Here is a 21792-nt window from a genome sequence, read left to right as displayed (position 1 = left end):
GAGTGTACCTGGTAAAGTGTATGGTAGAGTTATAATTGAAAGAATTAAGAGTAAGACGGAGAATAGGATAGCAGATGAACAAGGAGGCTTTAGGAAAGGTAGGGGGTGTGTGGACCAGGTGTTTACAGTGAAACATATAAGTGAACAGTATTTAGATAAGGCTAAAGAGGTCTTTGTGGCATTTATGGATTTGGAAAAGGCGTATGACAGGGTGGATAGGGGGGCAATGTGGCAGATGTTGCAAGTGTATGGTGTAGGAGGTAGGTTACTGAAAGCAGTGAAGAGTTTTTACGAGGATAGTGAGGCTCAAGTTAGAGTATGTAGAAAAGAGGGAAATTTTTTCCCAGTAAAAGTAGGCCTTAGACAAGGATGTGTGATGTCACCGTGGTTGTTTAATATATTTATAGATGGGGTTGTAAGAGAAGTAAATGCGAGGGTCTTGGCAAGAGGCGTGGAGTTAAAAGATAAAGAATCACACACAGGGTGGGAGTTGTCACAGCTGCTCTTTGCTGATGACACTGTGCTCTTGGGAGATTCTGAAGAGAAGCTGCAGAGATTGGTGGATGAATTTGGTAGGGTGTGCAAAAGAAGAAAATTAAAGGTGAATACAGGAAAGAGTAAGGTTATGAGGATAACAAAAAGATTAGGTGATGAAAGATTGAATATCAGATTGGAGGGAGAGAGTATGGAGGAGGTGAACGTATTCAGATATTTGGGAGTGGACGTGTCAGCGGATGGGTCTATGAAAGATGAGGTGAATCATAGAATTGATGAGGGAAAAAGAGTGAGTGGTGCACTTAGGAGTCTGTGGAAACAGAGAACTTTGTCCTTGGAGGCAAAGAGGGGAATGTATGAGAGTATAGTTTTACCAACGCTCTTATATGGGTGTGAAGCATGGGTGATGAATGTTGCAGCGAGGAGAAGGCTGGAGGCAGTGGAGATGTCATGTCTGAGGGCAATGTGTGGTGTGAATATAATGCAGAGAATTCGTAGTTTGGAAGTTAGGAGGAGGTGCGGGATTACCAAAACTGTTGTCCAGAGGGCTGAGGAAGGGTTGTTGAGGTGGTTCGGACATGTAGAGAGAATGGAGCGAAACAGAATAACTTCAAGAGTGTATCAGTCTGTAGTGGAAGGAAGGCGGGGTAGGGGTCGGCCTAGGAAGGGTTGGAGGGAGGGGGTAAAGGAGGTTTTGTGTGCGAGGGGCTTGGACTTCCAGCAGGCATGCGTGAGCGTGTTTGATAGGAGTGAATGGAGACAAATGGTTTTTAATACTTGACGTGCTGTTGGAGTGTGAGCAAAGTAACATTTATGAAGGGATTCAGGGAAACCGGCAGGCCGGACTTGAGTCCTGGAGATGGGAAGTACAGTGCCTGCACTCTGAAGGAGGGGTGTTAATGTTGCAGTTTAAAAACTGTAGTGTAAAGCACCCTTCTGGCAAGACAGTGATGGAGTGAATGATGGTGAAAGTTTTTCTTTTTCGGGCCACCCTGCCTTGGTGGGAATCGGCCAGTGTGATAATAAAAAAATAAAAAATAAAAATCACTCGCAGTGCCCCTGTGAATACCCACGTGACTTGGATTTTTTCGTGAGGCGCATGAGGTGACTAGTGACTTGAAAAACAGAACCGAGGCCCAAAATGGCAGTATGTGACAAATTTGAGGCATGGAAAAATTGTACGTTTTAGTATGTTGAACACATTGTCATCACTTGCGTACTAGTATGGTTCAAGTTTAATAATACAGTAATCTTTGCCAGCGTGCTTAATGTTGGATTGACTGGAGTCCTAGAGAGTTGATGTAGAATTTGCAGCCTTACATCAAACTGTTATGATAAATATCACAGGAAAGTGCCTCCACATGGGAGCAGCTATTAATGGTGATGAAAATGGATTATACTCAAAGCTATAATCATTCTCCAATCATTATTTCTTCATGATTATTATTGTGTGTGTCCATGCACTGTATTATTTGTTATATAAATTTATCATATATTTCTCAAATTTGGCAGATTTTAGATGAAGTTTACCGCATCTTGACTTACATAAAAAAGACTCCTAACTTAGGCCGTGCATATAAAGTGACCGATGAACTCTTCGATCTTTCCACCATGGCAATGGAATACTTTAAAGAACACATTGAACCTCGTCTTCCAGAAATCACATACTTTGGATCTGATTTCCTGGATATAACTACACCATTCTCAGGTACTTAATAATAAATGATTTTTTTTGTGTTTTAATTGCAGTGGATGCTATACTTTAGTGATGCATGTTCCTAAATTTAGAGTTTTTTTAAAATTTGTCATAGATTTATAAATACATACTAACAGCATAGTGGGTTATATATAAATATGTGGTATTTAATGATTTTTAAACCTTTCACCATGTCATGTCACCCAGTTAGTTACTAGTGTGATTTCTCTGTAAAAAATTAAATAGTTTTGGAACTTTTACTTTGCTTTTAATAAGAAGACATAAGATTTTTACATCTGGCATTTTTTCTAGTTATTATTTGTTAACAAAGAAAAAAAACTGGAAATTTAATTTATGTACAGGTTGATATGATTTCATCTTGAGCTTGAAATGTCAGATGGGATCCAGGTATTTCAAATACTATTCTTCTATTATAACATAGTTGGAGAATCGTAATTCTTTTTTATAGAGTAGGTAAAGACTTACAATTTTGCACAAATTTTCAATTCAGTCTTTTCATATACAGTGGAACCTCTACTTGCGAGCGCATCCATGTGCGAGTTTTTCCAAATACAAGCAGTCGATGGGTTGATTTTTTGCTTCCATACATGAGTGAAATTTCCATTAGCGAGTGGACCTCAAGGGAGGTTTCTTGACGCTGGTGAGGGGCTGTTGCTTTTGATCTAGGGAATTGGATCTCATTTGTTTGTTGGACTATCTTGTTGAAACTTGGGCAGTATATAATGGAAAGATGCTTCTTAACGTACACCAAAAATGAAAGAGATCAAAGCATAAATAATGGAGTTTACTTCTCGGCAATTAGCCACCTCTTAGCGGTATTTTCGTGTGGTTTTTATGGTTGTATTCTCTTTTTTTTGGTCTCATTTGATAGAATGGAAGATATATTACAGAAATAGATACGATTTTGATTGCTTTCACGACGAAAAGTACCTTGAAATTGAGCTCAAAGTAGGAGAAATGTTAAATTTTTGGGGCATGTAAGAATAAACAAATAACGTCACTGTCCATTTCAATATGCAGTCGAGAATGGGTTTACATTACTTATACAATTATTGCAATAAGGCAGTACTGTGCATAACAGTAAGTCTTCTATTTTTTGTGTGAATAAAAATTACAAATTATTTATATAGTAATAATAATATGTATAATAGTACAGGTCCTCCATCACAAATCCGGCATCATTGGGACCTGTAGTGTGCCAGATTACTGAGTTTGCCGGATTACAGAGTGGTTAGGTTAGAATACACTTAATAAAATTAACCAACTTGACTTGCACAAAGTTCATTGAGCATCGGCAAAAATCGAACATTTCCCAGCTATTTTGAGCTCAATTTCAAGGTACTTTTCATCATGAAAGCAATCAAAATCATATCTGTTTCTGTAATATATCTTCCATTCTATCAATTGAGACCAAAAACACGAGAATACAACCATAAAAACCATACGAAAATATACCACAAGAGGCGGCTAATGGCTGAGAAGTGAACTCCTTTATTTATCGTCCGTCTTTTTTATTTTTGGTGTCCATTAAGAAGCATCTTTCCATCAAACATTGCCCAAGTTTCAATGAGAGAGCCCAACAAACAACTGAGAAAAAAACAATATTTACCAAAAATCATGGGAAGCCCAAGCCAGGTACTGGAAATGTCACTTTGTCTGACTTTTTTGGGTTATCCTAGATTCTCTATACATACGCTGCTATGTACGATAATCTATGTAACTGTATTTGTGTATAGTACCTGAGTACAAGAAACCGCCCATTCACCTATTTCAACTACCCAATAAAGTGGTCAGAAATTGGCAGTTTGGCCAATTTCACAGATGCCAGTTTCAAAATAGGGTCCAGAATAGACAATGCAGACATTCCTGGCACTAAAATAACATTTTCTCCGTTCATTAGTCGTGGCTCCAGGCCCCTCTTATATTACTGTTGCTTTCCATTTGGAATTTTTTATTCACACAAAAAAATAGAAGATTTACTGTTATGCAGACTACTGCATTATTGTAATAATTGTATAAATAATGCCAACCCATTCTTGACTGCATATTGGAATTTGGACTGGCAGGCGGATAGGTATTGGATGGTGACGTCATTTGTTTACTCGAGCATCGCTGAAGAGCAAAACTTTTCTGCTACTGTGAGTGCAATTTCGAAGTACTTTTCATCACGAAAGCAATCAAAATCATATCTATTTCTGTAATATATCTTCCATTCTATCAATTGAGACCGAAAAAATGAGAATATAACCATAAAAACCATACAAAAATATACCGCTAAGCAGCTGCTAATGGCTGAGAAGTGAACTCCGCTATTTGTGGTCTGATTTCTTTCATTTTTGATGTACATTAAGAAGTATCTTTCCATCATACATTGCCCAAGCTTCAGTAAGATAACCCAACAAACAAATGAGAAAATAACAATGACAATAATAATAATAATAATAATAATAATAATAATTTACTACATGTACATGGGATACAGACATAGCTGACATCAGTGACATACTACTACATGTATATAGAAAGCCGCTTGTTATGCAGAGTATTTCAAGCAAATTAGGTCATTGTCCCAGGATAACACCCACACCAGTCAACTAACACCCAGGTACCCATTTACTGATGGGTGAACATAGGCATCAGGTGTAAAGAAACATGCCCAATGTTTCTACCCTGGCTGGGAATCGAATATTTACCAAAAATCATATATGGCTATCCCAAGCCAGGTACTAGAAATAAGCCATGTTGTCTGACTTTTTTGGGTTATCCTAGGTGCTCTACACATATGCTGCTGTGTGTGGTAATCTATATAGAGAAAATAGCTTTTTTGTTTCAGGTTTATGGTGCAGTACAAGTGTATATCACAGTTAGCCCTGTGCTACACTCCGTTTTTTCTAATATAAGCCCCAAGACAGGGATAGGAGAATGGTACTTGTATCTCGTATCCTCTTCGTACCTCCGTCGAACTGCTCAGTATTATGCCAAATATTATTCATTCTGGAGTATTTATCATGTTTTATGTTATTTATATTGTTTATGTCATATTGTGATGGGCAGTAAGCTGTAGTGTTGATATTAGTGTAATAATAAAGCATATTCTCCTGCATCATGAGACTGAGCTCATGGCAACCAACAGTGGCTTCAAAGCCACCTTATCTTTAATGGACAATGTACTGTGTAGGTGCTTTACATAATGAGAAGCATTTCTTTTATTCATTGGAACCATGGCTAGGGCTAAAAGTAAGCAGGTTATAACAATAAATGGAGAAAAAGAAATTAGAATGACTTATGCAGCAAGTAGCGCCACCAAACAGTACCAGCAGGTTGGTGTGGCAACCCTGGAAATTTGAAATTATGCTAGCCGAAATTAGTGCCGAATAACTGAAGGAACCGAATAACTGATTGCCGGATTTGTGATGGCAGACCAGTAATAATAATATGTATAATAATACTTTTTTTTTTTTTTTTCAACAAGTCGGCTGTCTCCCACCGAGGCAGGGTGACCCAAAAAAGAAAGAAAATCCCCGAAAAGAAAATACTTTCATCATTCAACACTTTCACCACACTCACACATTATCACTGCTTTTGCAGAGGTGCTCAGAATACAACAGCTTAGAAGCATATACATATAAAGATACACAACGTATCCCTCCAAACCGCCAATATCCCAAACCCCTCCTTTAAAGTGCAGGCATTGTACTTCCCATTTCCAGGACTCAAGTCTGACTATATGAACATAACCGGTTTCCCTGAATCCCTTCACTAAATATTACCCTGCTCACACTCCAACAGATCGTCAGGTCCCAAGTATCATTCGCCTCCATTCACTTCTATCTAACACTCTCATGCACGCTTGCTGGAAATCCAAGCCCCTAGCCCACAAAACCTCCTTTACCCCCTCTTTCCAACCCTTTCGAGGAAGACCCCTACCCCTCCTTCCTTCCCCTATAGATTTATATGCTTTCCATGTCATTCTACTTTGATCCATTCTCTCTAAATGACCAAACCACCTCAACAACCCCTCTTCTGCCCTCTGACTAATGCTTTTATTAACTCCACACCTTCTCCTAATTTCCACACTCTGAATTTTCTGCATAATATTTACACCACACATTGCCCTTAGACAGGACATCTCCACTGCCTCCAACCGTCTCCTCGCTGCTGCATTTACCACCCAAGCTTCACATCCATATAAGAGTGTTGGTACTACTATACTTTCATACATTCCCTTCTTTTCCTCCATAGATAACGTTTTTTAACTCCACATATACCTCAATGCACCACTCGCCTTTTTTCCCTCATCAATTCTATGATTAACCTCATCCTTCATAAATCCATCCGACGACACATCAACTCCCAAGTATCTGAAAACATTCACTTCTTCCATACTCCTCCTCCCCAATTTGATATCCAATTTTTCTTTATCTAAATCATTTGATACCCTCATCACCTTACTCTTTTCTATGTTCACTTTCAACTTTCTACCTTTACACACATTCTCAAACTCATCCACTAACCTTTGCAATTTTTGTTTAGAATCTCCCATAAGCACAGTATCATCAGCAAAAAGTAACTGTGTCAATTCCCATTTTGAATTTGATTCCCCATAATTTAATCCCACCCCTCTCCCAAACACCCTACCATTTACTTCTTTTACAACCCCATCTCTAAATATATTAAACAACCATGGTGACATTACACATCCCTGTCTAAGACCTACTTTTAATAATTACAATAGACAGCTTCAAAAGGTTAGCACTAGATGGCAATGTTTACCACAACGAAGAGGAAGTAGTTGTGGCCGCCTCCACCTGTTACATAATGACATATTTTATTCATTGTAGAGTATATATCAGGTTTCTGTGTTATTTATATTGTTTATGATGATATATTAGATGAACTGCGATAGATAAATAAGCTGTATAGATGATATTAGCGAAATTACTCGAGAAGTATCTTGTCCGGTCTCCAGAAAAACTATTGTCCGCTGATGATACCACTGTAGAGTTGATATTAGGGAAATTATTGAAGTGCAGAATTCCACTGGAACGGATTACTGATTGCATTTAAGTTAATTTAAATGAAGAAAATTGACTCTGCAAACAAGCAAATCCAGTTGTGAGCAAGGTCACGGAACGGATTAAACTTGCAAATAGAGGTTCTGCTGTATATTTCAGTAAAAAAATTAATCATATATCCTCTAAACTATATTAGGTTCATATCTGTCTGCATTGTTATCTACAAAAATCAAGTCCATGAAAAATTAAATTGTAAATAGAGTAATGCTTTATTATTTTTCCATCTAAAGTGAACAGATTTTAGCTTATTTCACTATTCTGTATATAGTACTGTGTACAGTACTGTGTACAGTAGTGTACAGTACTGTGTACAGTACTGTGTAAAGTAGTGTACAGTATTGTGTACAGTAGTGTACAGTACTGTGTACAGTAGTGTACAGTACTGTATAGTACAGTAGTGTACAGTACTGTATAGTACAGTAGTGTACAGTACTGTATAGTACAGTAGTGTACAGTACTGTATAGTAGTGTACAGTACTGTAGTGTACAGTACTGTATAGTACAGTAGTGTACAGTACTGTATAGTACAGTAGTGTACAGTACTGTATAGTATAGTAGTGTACAGTACTGTAGTGTACAGTACTGTATAGTATAGTAGTGTACAGTACTGTATAGTATAGTAGTGTACAGTACTGTATAGTATAGTAGTGTACAGTACTGTATAGTAGTGTACAGTACTGTATAGTATAGTAGTGTACAGTACTGTATAGTATAGTAGTGTACAGTACTGTATAGTATAGTAGTGTACAGTACTGTATAGTATAGTAGTGTACAGTACTGTATAGTAGTGTACAGTACTGTATAGTACAGTAGTGTACAGTACTGTATAGTAGTGTACAGTACTGTATAGTACAGTAGTGTACAGTACTGTATAGTACAGTAGTGTACAGTACTGTATAGTAGTGTACAGTACTGTAGTGTACAGTACTGTATAGTAGTGTACAGTACTGTAGTGTACAGTACTGTATAGTACAGTAGTGTACAGTACTGTATAGTATAGTAGTGTACAGTACTGTATAGTAGTGTACAGTACTGTATAGTAGTGTACAGTACTGTATAGTAGTGTACAGTACTGTATAGTAGTGTACAGTACTGTATAGTATAGTAGTGTACAGTACTGTATAGTAGTGTACAGTACTGTAGTGTACAGTACTGTAGTGTACAGTACTGTATAGTAGTGTACAGTAGTGTACAGTAGTGTACAGTAGTGTACAGTAGTGTACAGTACTGTGTACAGTAGTGTACAGTAGTGTACAGTACTGTGTACAGTAGTGTACAGTACTGTGTACAGTAGTGTACAGTACTGTGTACAGTAGTGTACAGTACTGTGTACAGTAGTGTACAGTAGTGTACAGTACTGTGTACAGTAGTGTACAGTACTGTGTACAGTAGTGTACAGTAGTGTACAGTACTGTGTACAGTAGTGTACAGTACTGTGTACAGTAGTGTACAGTAGTGTACAGTACTGTGTACAGTAGTGTACAGTACTGTGTATAGTACTGTGTACAGTACTGTGTACAGTAGTGTACAGTAGTGTACAGTACTGTGTACAGTAGTGTACAGTACTGTGTACAGTAGTGTACAGTACTGTGTACAGTAGTGTACAGTACTGTGTACAGTAGTGTACAGTAGTGTACAGTACTGTGTACAGTAGTGTACAGTAGTGTACAGTACTGTGTACAGTAGTGTACAGTACAGTAGTGTACAGTACTGTATAGTACAGTAGTGTACAGTACTGTATAGTACAGTAGTGTACAGTACTGTAGTGTACAGTACTGTAGTGTACAGTACTGTATAGTATAGTAGTGTACAGTACTGTAGTGTACAGTACTGTATAGTATAGTAGTGTACAGTACTGTAGTGTACAGTACTGTATAGTATAGTAGTGTACAGTACTGTATAGTATAGTAGTGTACAGTACTGTAGTGTACAGTACTGTATAGTAGTGTACAGTACTGTATAGTAGTGTACAGTACTGTATAGTAGTGTACAGTACTGTAGTGTACAGTACTGTAGTGTACAGTACTGTAGTGTACAGTACTGTAGTGTACAGTACTGTAGTGTACAGTACTGTAGTGTACAGTACTGTAGTGTACAGTACTGTATAGTAGTGTACAGTACTGTATAGTAGTGTACAGTACTGTATAGTAGTGTACAGTACTGTATAGTAGTGTACAGTACTGTATAGTAGTGTACAGTACTGTATAGTAGTGTACAGTACTGTATAGTAGTGTACAGTACTGTGTACAGTAGTGTACAGTACTGTGTACAGTAGTGTACAGTACTGTGTACAGTAGTGTACAGTACTGTGTACAGTAGTGTACAGTACTGTGTACAGTAGTGTACAGTAGTGTACAGTAGTGTACAGTAGTGTACAGTACTGTGTACAGTAGTGTACAGTACTGTGTACAGTAGTGTACAGTACTGTGTACAGTAGTGTACAGTACTGTGTACAGTAGTGTACAGTACTGTGTACAGTAGTGTACAGTACTATGTACAGTACTGTGTACAGTAGTGTACAGTACTATGTACAGTAGTGTGTACAGTAGTGTGTACAGTAGTGTGTACAGTAGTGTACAGTACTGTGTACAGTAGTGTACAGTACTGTGTACAGTAGTGTACAGTACTGTGTACAGTAGTGTACAGTACTGTGTACAGTAGTGTACAGTACTGTGTACAGTAGTGTACAGTACTGTGTACAGTACTGTGTAGTGTACAGTAGTGTACAGTACTGTGTACAGTAGTGTACAGTACTGTGTACAGTAGTGTACAGTACTGTGTACAGTAGTGTACAGTACTGTGTACAGTACTGTGTACAGTAGTGTACAGTACTGTGTACAGTAGTGTACAGTACTGTGTACAGTAGTGTACAGTACTGTGTACAGTAGTGTACAGTACTGTGTACAGTAGTGTACAGTACTGTGTACAGTAGTGTACAGTACTGTGTACAGTAGTGTACAGTACTGTGTACAGTAGTGTACAGTGTACAGTACTGTGTACAGTAGTGTACAGTGTACAGTACTGTGTACAGTAGTGTACAGTACTGTGTACAGTAATGTACAGTACTGTGTACAGTAATGTACAGTACAGTACTGTATAGTAGTAGTGTACAGTACTGTGTACAGTACTGTGTACAGTACTGTGTACAGTACTGTGTACAGTAGTGTACAGTACTGTGTACAGTAGTGTACAGTACTGTGTACAGTAGTGTACAGTACTATGTACAGTAGTGTACAGTACTATGTACAGTAGTGTACAGTACTATGTACAGTAGTGTACAGTACTATGTACAGTAGTGTACAGTACTATGTACAGTAGTGTACAGTAGTGTAGAGTGTGTACAGTAGTGTAGAGTGTATGGTAGTGTAGTGTGTACAGTAGTGTGTACAGTAGTGTGTACAGTAGTGTACAGTAGTGTGTACAGTAGTGTGTACAGTAGTGTACAGTAGTGTGTACAGTAGTGTACAGTAGTGTGTACAGTAGTGTACAGTAGTGTGTACAGTAGTGTACAGTAGTGTACAGTAGTGTGTACAGTAGTGTACAGTACGGTGTACAGTAGTGTACAGTACTGTGTACAGTAGTGTACAGTACGGTGTACAGTAGTGTACAGTACTGTGTACAGTAGGAATCCCATCTTAAAATATCATCACATTCCTCAAGGTTCACCATTAGCTGTGTTTGGTAATCAGAACTTAATTTTCCCATTAGAAATAATGTAAAATTAATGTTTCAAACCCCTTATTTCCTGTACCTAATCTGTTTCTTTTTTCTCAAATGAACTTTTACCAAATCTTCAACATTCAACATTTTTTATTTGAGTATTAGTGTGTACATAATTAAACAGTAAAATAATATAAATAAAATATTTAACCCGTAAACGGTCCAAACGTATATATACGTTTTTTCAACATTTAAAAGTATGTAAAAAAAATTAGATCTTTTTGTTTTTTTACATTTGAAAATGTGTAAAAAAACTTTGATCTACTTTTTTTTTGTTATATTTGAAAATATGTAAAAAAAAACTTAGATCTACTTTTGTAGCACTACACATGTGAACGTAGATCTGCTTGGACCGTTTACGAGTTAACAATACGTTGTATACAGTACAGTGGAACTCTCGTTTTCATACTCAGTCTGTTCCAGAAGGTCGATCTAAATCTGAAACGTACGAAAATCGAATTAATATTTCCCATAAGAAATAATGTAAATTAGTAGATGGGGAGAGGGAGGTATTAGGTAGATGGCGAGAATATTTTGAGGAACTATTAAATGTTAAGGAAGAAAATGAGGCGGTAATTTCATGCACTGGCCAGGGAGGTATACCATCTTTTAGGAGTGAAGAAGACCAGAATGTAAGTGTGGTGGAGGTACATGAGGCATTATGTAGAATGAAAGGGAGTAAAGCAGCTGGAACTGACGGGATCATGACAGAAATGTTAAAAGCAGGGGGGGATATAGTGTTGGAGTGGTTGGTACTTTTGTTTAATAAATGTACGAAAGAGGGGAAGGTACCTAGGGATTGGCGGAGAGCATGTATAGTCCCTTTATATAAAGGGAAAGGGGACAAAAGAGATTGTAAAAATTATAGAGGAATAAGTTTACTGAGTATACCAGGAAAAGTGTATGGTAGGGTTATAATTGAAAGAATTAGAGGTAAGACAGAATGTAGGATTGCTGATGAGCAAGGAGGTTTCAGAGTGGGTAGGGGATGTGTAGATCAAGTGTTTACATTGAAGCATATATGTAAACAATATTTAGATAAAGGTAGGGAAGTTTTTATTGCATTCATGGATTTAGAAAAGGCATATGATAGAGTGGATAGAGGAGCAATGTGGCAGATGTTGCAAGTATATGGAATAGGTGGTAAGTTACCAAATGCTGTAAAGAGTTTTTATGAGGATAGTGAGGCTCAGGTTAGGGTGTGTAGAAGAGAGGGAGACTACTTCCCGGTAAAAGTAGGTCTTAGACAGGGATGTGTAATGTCACCATGGTTGTTTAATATATTTATAGATGGGGTTGTAAAAGAAGTAAATGCTAGGGTGTTCGGGAGAGGGGTGGGATTAAATTATGGGGAGTCAAATTCAAAATGGGAATTGACACAGTTACTTTTTGCTGATGATACTGTGCTTATGGGAGATTCTAAAGAAAAATTGCAAAGGTTAGTGAATGAGTTTGGGAATGTGTGTAAAGGTAGAAAGTTGAAAGTGAACATAGAAAAGAGTAAGGTGATGATTTAGATGAAGAAAAATTGGATATCAAATTGGGGAGGAGTATGGAAGAAGTGAATGTTTTCAGATACTTGGGAGTTGACGTGTCGGTGGATGGATTTATGAAGGATAAGGTTAATCATAGAATTGATGAGGGGAAAAAAGGTGAGTGGTGCGTTGAGGTATATGTAGAGTCAAAAAACATTATCTGTGGAGGCAAAGAAGGGAATGTATGAAAGTATAGTAGTACCAACACTCTGATATGGATGTGAAGCTTGGGTGGTAAATGCAGCAGCGAGGAGACGGTTGGAGGCAGTGGAGATGTCCTGTCTAAGGGCAATGTGTGGTGTAAATATTATGCAGAAAATTCAGAGTGTGGAAATTAAGAAAAGGTGTGGAAGTTGATAAAAGTATTAGTCAGAGGGCAGAAGAGGGGTTGTTGAGGTGGTTTGGTCATTTAGAGAGAATGGATCAAAGTAGAATGACATGGAAAGCATATAAATCTATAGGAGAAGGAAGGCGGGGTAGGGGTCATCCTCGAAAGGGTTGGAGTGAGGGGATAAAGGAGGTTTTGTGGGTGAGGGGCTTGGACTTCCAGCAAGCGTGCGTGAGCGTGCTAGATAGGAGTGAACATCAAAATGGTATACAATACCGACAGGTTGTTAGGTAAGACACATATGCAACAGTTAGACAACTTTATTCCGAAACGTTTCGCCTACACAGTAGGCTTCTTCAGTCGAATACAGAAAGTAGGCAGGAACAGTAGAGATGTGAAGACGATGTAATCAGTCCATCACATCAAGGGTGATGGACTGATTACATCGTCTTCACATCTCTACTGTTCCTGCCTACTTTCTGTATTCGACTGAAGAAGCCTACTGTGTAGGCGAAACGTTTCGGAATAAAGTTGTCTAACTGTTGCATATGTGTCTTACCTAGATAGGAGTGAATGGAGACGAATGGTACTTGGGACCTGACCATCTGTTGGAGTGTGAGCAGGGTAATATTTAGTGAAGGGATTCAGGGAAACCGTTTATTTTCATATAGTCGGACTTGAGTCCTGGAAATGGGAAGTACAATGCCTGCACTTTAAAGGAGGGGTTTGGGATATTGGCAGTTTGGAGGGATATGTTGTGTATCTTTATACGTATATACTTCTAAACTGTTGTATTCTGAGCACCTCTGCAAAGGCAGTGATAATGTGTGAGTGTGGTGAAAGTGTTGAATGATGACGAAAGTATTTTCTTTTTGGGGATTTTCTTTCTTTTTTGGGTCACCCTGCCTCGGTGGGAGACGGCCGACTTGTTGAAAAAAAAAATTAATTTGTTCCCGACATCAAAAATATTAGCAAAAAATACATTTTTTAAAGAATAACTATAGTTTTACATAAAGAAGAAAATGAGAAATAAATATAAATGACTAATTTTAATGATAAATGAAGGCAGTAGGTAAGATAAGTGAGGCAGTAGGTAAAATGAAAGGGGGTAAGGCAGCCGGGATTGATGGGATAAAGATAGAAATGTTAAAAGCAGGTGGGGATATAGTTTTGGAGTGGTTGGTGCAATTATTTAATAAATGTATGGAAGAGGGTAAGGTACCTAGGGATTGGCAGAGAGCATGCATAGTTCCTTTGTATAAAGGCAAAGGGGATAAAAAAGAGTGCAAAAAATATAGGGGGATAAGTCTGTTGAGTATACCTGGTAAAGTGTATAGTAGAGTTATTATGGAAAGAATTAAGAGTAAGACAGAGAATAGGATAGCAGATGAACAAGGAGGCTTTAGGAAAGGTAGGGGGGTGTGTGGACCAGGTGTTTACAGTGAAACATATAAGTGAACAGTATTTAGATAAGGCTAAAGAGGTCTTTGTGGCATTTATGGATTTGGAAAAGGCGTATGACAGGGTGGATAGGGGGGCAATGTGGCAGATGTTGCAAGTGTATGGTGGTTACTGAAAGCAGTGAAGAGTTTTTACGAGGATAGTGAGGCTCAAGTTAGAGTATGTAGGAAAGAGGGAAATTATTTCCCAGTAAAAGTAGGCCTTAGACAAGGATGTGTGATGTCACCGTGGTTGTTTAATATATTTATAGATGGGGTTGTAAGAGAAGTAAATGCGAGGGTCTTGGCAAGAGGCGTGGAGTTAAAAGATAAAGAATCACACATAAAGTGGGAGTTGTCACAGTTGCTCTTTGCTGATGACACTGTGCTCTTGGGAGATTCTGAAGAGAAGTTGCAGAGATTGGTGGATGAATTTGGTAGGGTGTGCAAAAGAAGAAAATTAAAGGTGAATACAGGAAAGAGTAAGGTTATGAGGATAACAAAAAGATTAGGTGATGAAAGATTGAATATCAGATTGGAGGGAGAGAGTATGGAGGAGGTGAATGTATTCAGATATTTGGGAGTGGACGTGTCAGCGGATGGGTCTATGAAAGATGAGGTGAATCATAGAAGTGATGAGGGAAAAAGAGTGAGTGGTGCACTTAGGAGTCTGTGGAGACAAAGAACTTTGTCCTTGGAGGCAAAGAGGGGAATGTATGAGAGTATAGTTTTACCAACGCTCTTATATGGGTGTGAAGCATGGGTGATGAATGTTGCAGTGAGGAGAAGGCTGGAGGCAGTGGAGATGTCATGTCTGAGGGCAATGTGTGGTGTGAATATAATGCAGAGAATTCGTAGTTTGGAAGTTAGGAGGAGGTGCGGGATTACCAAAACTGTTGTCCAGAGGGCTGAGGAAGGGTTGTTGAGGTGGTTCGGACATGTAGAGAGAATGGAGCGAAACAGAATGACTTCAAGAGTGTATCAGTCTGTAGTGGAAGGAAGGCGGGGTAGGGGTCGGCCTAGGAAAGGTTGGAGAGAGGGGGTAAAGGAGGTTTTGTGTGCGAGGGGCTTGGACTTCCAGCAGGTATGCGTGAGCGTGTTTGATAGGAGTGAATGGAGACAAATGGTTTTTAATACTTGAGGTGCTGTTGGAGTGTGAGCAAAGTAACATTTATGAAGGGGTTCAGGGAAACCGGCAGGCCGGACTTGAGTCCTGGAGATGGGAAGTACAGTGCCTGCACTCTGAAGGAGGGGTGTTAATGTTGCAGTTTAAAAACTGTAGTGTAAAGCACCCTTCTGGCAAGACAGTGATGGAGTGAATGATGGTGAAAGTTTTTCTTTTTCGGGCCACCCTGCCTTGGTGGGAATCGGCCAGTGTGATAATAAAAAAAAAAAAATGAACATTACATGCCTTTATTGAAGACTCCTGTTGGCGTATTGAAGAAGGCAAGGAGGGGAGAGGGAGTTGAGGTTATTGTTTGGAATGGGAATCCCCTTCCATAAGTACTAGGTATCAAAGCCCTCTCTGGGGTTACTTCTCTTCTTTGTTTTTTAATGGCATTGGACCCCTGTCGCAGTGCCTTTTCCTCTTTGGCATTTTCTTCCAAAAGAGGCCTGTTTCGTCACAGTTGAACACTTGTTGGGGGACGAATCCTCCATCCTCTACGTACTCCTTGAATTCATCAACGAATTCTTCGGTCACACGTTTGTCTGAACTTGTAACCTCACTATGCCTTACAACACTGTGTATACCACTATGCTTCTTGAATCTGTTGAACCAGCCTTTGCTGGCCTTAAATTCACTAACAGCAGCACTCGTTCCAGGCATTTTCTTTACAAGATCCGCATGCAACTGCCTTGCCTTTTCGCAGATGATTGACTCCACAACACTATCTCCTGCTGTTTCTCATTGATCCACACCAACAACAACAACTCCACATCTTCAGTTGTTTGTGATCTCTGTTTCATTAGCACATTTACCCCTTTGGCAACTTTAGCTTTCTTGATTTCTACTTTATTTGACAGGATGGAACAGATTATTGGTTTAGACTTCGAACACATCCTGGCAAGCTCGGTTAAATGTCAACTACTTTCGTATTTTTCTACAATCTCTTGAATTCTATTGTGTTTCTTGCCTTCTTCACCATAGCTCTTACACTAGGAACTTTCTTTGGGCCCATGGTGGCTTATTTCGCAGTCGCAATCAGTAAACCAGCACAAAAATTGTGAAATGTTTCGGATGAATGCTCACTCAACCAGTGACAGCCAGACTAAGACATGTATGTAGCGGCATCTCAGGCGGATGGACGCAACTGATACTTATGATTTCCGGATGGAGGTACAAAATTTGGACGAATTTTGACAAAAGAAAAAAAAAAGTGTTCCAAATCCGAATTGTACGATATGCGGACCGTACGAAAACTGGAGTTCCACAGTATTTACTTTGAATGTTGATCCTGTCTTTCATTGGAAGGAATGCTTCTTGCTTGCTTTGTTTCATAAGTAGTCCCCTCCATCAGAAGTGCACTTGTTCGTAAGTAGTCTCTACCTTTAGAAGGGCAGTTACTGGTTTGTAATTAATTAATTAGTTTCAAAAAGCCAATGTTTTAAGAGCAAAAATTGTAACTCAGAATGGTTGAATTAAGTCAGGGTCCTATTATGTTATATACAGCAGTACTTCGATTTATGCAGGCTCACTAAATACTAATTTACCAACGTGCTATTGAAAAAATGCAACTGTGATTTGTATGGTAAAGGCCTAAACATACCTGCTGTAAAGTGGAAAAAAATTAGCCTGGAATTGAGTGACTCTCAAACTGTGATGGCCGTGCAGAGGGATATTTTCCCTCCAAGCGAGTCCATTGTGTTTTTTAAATAATTTTTAGATATTTTCATCGGCCCATCTCATCTCTTGGATATTAACCATGGCAATACTAGTGAAAATTAATAACGTGAAATTGATAGTTATAGAAAGTCAAGATTTTGGATATACTGGAAGTGCATAAAGATTAGAAATAACTGTATTTCTACAATTGTTTAACATGTTTGTGATTGGTAATAACATGATAATATTGAGCAGGCCATACTAATAACCTGTAAAGGTTTTATCATTATTTTGATAATTTTTTCACATTGGGAAAACCTCAGAAATATGAATTGGGTAACTCTTGAATTTTTTTGTGTGATATTTTAAAAATGGAAGGCAGATGTAAAACAGGAGAGGACTAGGGATATGATTAATGAACAGAGGAAACTTTTAGTGCCTGAAATATCTACAGTATTTATTTTGGACTGATTTAAATGTAAATTTTTTAATTTTGCATAAATTTGGCAAAATTACCAACTTCTGTGCACTTTATAAGTACAGTGGACCCCCGGTTAACGAACTTTTTTCATTCCAGTAGTATGTTCAGGTGCCAGTACTGACCGAATTTTTTCCCATAAGGAATATTATGAAGTAGATTAGTCCATTTCAGACCCCCAAACATACACGTACAAACGCACTTACATAAATACACTTACATAATTGGTCGCATTTGGAGGTGATCGTTAAGCGGGGGTCCACTGTAGTATTAGTAGTTAAGTGGTTGTTTTCTTGTGTTCATTCAATAGAATGGAAGGTCTGCTAGCAAAATAGCTAAACATTATTTTGAATTCTGCAATGGAATTGACGTAATTGACGCACTGAAACTGCTAATTTTACAACTTGCATAATTCCATAAGTTTTCCATCAAATTCATACTTTTGGTGGCATTACCTTCAGAGAAATATTCTTTATCATTTACCTGGAGTATACCTGGAGAGGGTTTTGGGAGTCAACGCCCCCGTGGCCCAGTCTATGACTAGGCCTTGCAGTGAATCAGGAACTTATCAGTCAGGCTGCTACTGCTGGCCACATGCAAGCCGACGTACGAACTACAGCACAGCTTGTCAGGTATTGATTTTAGGTGCCTGTCCAGTGCCTTTTTGAGGACAGCCAGAGGTCTGGTCATAATTCCCCTTTTGTGTGCTGGGAGGCAGTCGAACAGTCATGGACCCCTGACACTTGTGTTGTCTCTTAGCATTTCATTGTGGGATGTTGCATTGCCTGCTGAGTCTTTCGCTTTTGTAGGGAGTGAGTTTCACGTGCAGATTCAGAAGATTTTTTGTTTGGGGGGGGGGGAAAGGTCTAAAAAGCCCTTGGCTGCTTTTGATTACCTATTTATTCCATACATTTGCAACATCTGCCACATTAATCCAAGAGATAGGGTAAAACTTCACTTTTATTGTGATGCATTCAGAATGGAGGACAAGTGTTACATAGGAGAGGCCGGGGTACATGATTAATGAACAGAGGAAATATTCCTTTAGTCTCTGGAATGGCTACCATGTTTATTTTGGAATTTATTATCAAATTGGAATTTCTTCTTCTTTCAACGTAACAGCCGTATCCCACAGAGGTGGGGTGGCCCAAAAAGAAAAACGAAAGTTTCTCCTTTCAAATTTAGTAATATATACAGGAGAAGGGGTTACTAGCCCCTTGCTCTGGGCATTTTAGTCGCCTCTTACGACACGCATGGCTTACGGAGGAAGAATTCTGGTCCACTTCCCCATGGAGATAAGGGGAAATAAGCAAGAACAAGAACTAGTAAGAAAATAGAAGAAAACCCGTAGGGGTGTGTGTATATATATTTATGCTTGTACATGTATGTGTAGTGTGACCTAAGTAGTAAATTCATGAAGTTTAAATTAGATTCTAGCAAATCTTATTGGAATTTGTCAGATTTTAATGTTTTTAAATTTGTTTGTCATTGTTTAAAATTAGTCAAATTCCTGACTTCTTTGTGCTTCATAGGATAGGTCTGATAGTTGAACAAACTGTTTCTTTCACTTACTCAGTAGAATGGAAAGCATACATGTGAAATCGGAATTGGGTTAAATGAAGCGAAGTGGGCAAAATTGCCAGTGTATAAATTGCACCCAAAATGCCAACTTTGCACCTGCATAATTCTGCAAGTTTTCCTTCAAAATTTGCATTTTTGGTGTTATTACTTTCAGAAAAAGATTCTCTGCTATTTCAGATTTTTTTTTTAATCACTGCAATGGCAGCACTTCTAATTTCTGGGCTTGTGACATTGAAAGAATCAATAGTACAGTATTGTACTGTACACGTAATCATACCTTCTGAACTATATCGCATTATTAATACAATTAATGTATTTTAGTCAATAATGTTTAATCCTAATTAAATGATGCAGTAATTCCACCTTTTATTGAATGTTTATTAATTATAGTAGAATATTTTAAGTTGCAATATGTTGGGATGTAATACTGACACTTAAATTTGATTAATACATATACAGTACCTAAATGTTACATATACTGCCAGTGACAGTAGCATTTCCTCCCAAGTTATTGTACATTCTGCATATTATGGATTTTATGACTAATTTATAATTTTTTGTTCATTTCTTATTTGTCATGTACATAATTTTTTTTAATTGCTAGTTGATTTAGCCAAACATTGTTAAAATATCTTGGAGACTAATTCCTAAAATATTTGATATAGCCTTTGCACAAAGGCTAGGAAACAAAATTGTTCTTACGTTAATTAGTGTTTGTAACTCTTTATACTGACACGACAGAAGGTTGTAGCGTACGGTCTCCAAGTGGCAGTGGAAGAGTATCTGAGCCAGAAGATGAACTACCCGAGCGTGATCCTCTTCCTCCATCTAACATGGTCTTGCGCAAGAGGATCAGGCGCATCCGTCAGGGCATGAGGAGGTGCATATGATCGCATGACATGAAAATATACGTTGACTATCTATCTGAAGCTCTGATATCTTGTTACCTCAGAAAATCTTAAATTGGTAATCTTGTTCAAAAAAAAACTTGAGGTAGCCTTGCATAATCTTCCTATTCTGTTGTCTTCTCTCTATAGTATTGTAGGTTCTAACTTTTATGTAATCCCCTACTATTCATATAAATTTGTTGGTTATCTATTCATCAATAATCCCTTGCACTGTACCATGTTTCATTTGTGTACATTTGTCAATTGCAAATGCCGTAGCAATTGTGTTCATCTTGAGTAAGTGTACTGTGCCACATTTCATATATTCCTTTTTTCTCTCATCCCACATTTTCCATATACAGTGTTCTCTCAACTATCCAACAATTAACCGAATGTCACAGCTGATAGGCCAATCTGAAAGCTGGCTATTTGGACTGGTACTTATAGACTTCCTTAGGATCTGGGCTTAGATTTCCTTATGGCTAGTTAGAGGGATTAATTCATTGCCATTGTAATATCATTCATCAGTATATTTTATAAAAAAAAAAAAAAACGGAAAAATTACTTAAAAATAAATCTTGATAGCACTCAACAATTACTGACATAAGACAGCCTTTCATATAAGAGCCCTCCCCCCCCCCCCTTTTTTTTTCTCTATCTATTTTGACTTAGGCCTATACTCACACCAAAGTTGACCTTAACCCCTTAATCCTTTGACTGTCGCAGGCCCCTTTCTGAAACTGTCATTCTATGTCGATAAATTTTTGAAAAAAAAAAATTATTTTTTCTTATGAAATGATAGAGAACCTTTTCCCGATGGTAATGACACCAAAAGTTCGAAATTTGGTTGAAAACTCAGGGAATTCGCTCCCGCGAAGTTAGTGGTCTCGGCGACATATGCGTATCGGCAATTTCGCCGACTTTGAGCCCTGTTTTCATCCAATTCCATTGTTCCAGTTGACCAAACTCATAGCTATTTCTTTAGAACTCCATTTTATCTATCGGCTGAGTACAAGAAACCGCCCATTTATCAATTTGAACTACCCAATATAGTGGTCAGAAATTGGCAATTTGGCCAATTTCACGCAAACTAAAAAAGATACCAATTTCAAAATAGGGTCCAGAATAAACAAGGTAGACATTCTTGGCACTAAAATAACATATCCTCTGTTCATTAGTCACATCTCTAGGCCCCTCTTCTATTATTATTGCTTTCTATTTTGATTTTTTATTCATACAAAAAAATACAAAATTTACTGTTATGCAGACTACTGCATTATTGCAAAAATGTTTATAAATAATATCAGTGCACCAGTGAAAGAATATTAGACTCCCCAGTTGATGTGTATTGGACGTGTGGTGTGATTTGTTTACTCCTGAACATTGGTAAAAATCGAACATTTCCGCTACTTTGAGCTCAATTTCAAGGTCGTTTTCATCGTCAAAGTAATGAAATCATCTCTATTTCTGTAATATGTTTTCCATTTTATCACCTAAGACCATGAAAACACAAATACAACTATAAATACTATACGAAAATACACTTCAAAGTCGGCGTTTTAATAAAAAAAAACGATCAGTTTTTTTCTCATTACGCACTGTGTGCTGCAGGATTTTTTTTGTGATGCACACTGACCACACAGACCCATTCTCTCACATGTAGGCCTACCAGCTTTCTCCCGCTTGATTTGAAGCCGCTAGAATTATTGAGTA

At 38.1% G+C, this 21792-nt stretch overlaps 1 protein-coding gene across 1 annotated transcript in view; it reads left to right on the top strand.

Annotated features, from left to right (window-relative positions):
* The window catches only part of dmpd (F-box protein dmpd), a 218819-nt gene that overhangs the window by 136207 nt on the left and 60820 nt on the right, over positions 1-21792 (top strand). Inside the window, exons 5-6 of the mRNA XM_070090614.1 lie at positions 2008-2203; positions 19934-20072. Of these exons, the coding sequence (XP_069946715.1) occupies positions 2008-2203; positions 19934-20072 (335 nt within the window). The remainder of the gene's footprint in view (positions 1-2007; positions 2204-19933; positions 20073-21792) is intronic.

Source organism: Cherax quadricarinatus, chromosome 3 (assembly GCF_038502225.1).
Source record: "Cherax quadricarinatus isolate ZL_2023a chromosome 3, ASM3850222v1, whole genome shotgun sequence".
In the NCBI taxonomy this organism is placed as follows: domain Eukaryota; kingdom Metazoa; phylum Arthropoda; class Malacostraca; order Decapoda; family Parastacidae; genus Cherax; species Cherax quadricarinatus.
The sequence above is the reverse complement of the archived record's forward strand: the minus strand, read 5'-3'. Positions and strand labels throughout refer to the sequence as shown.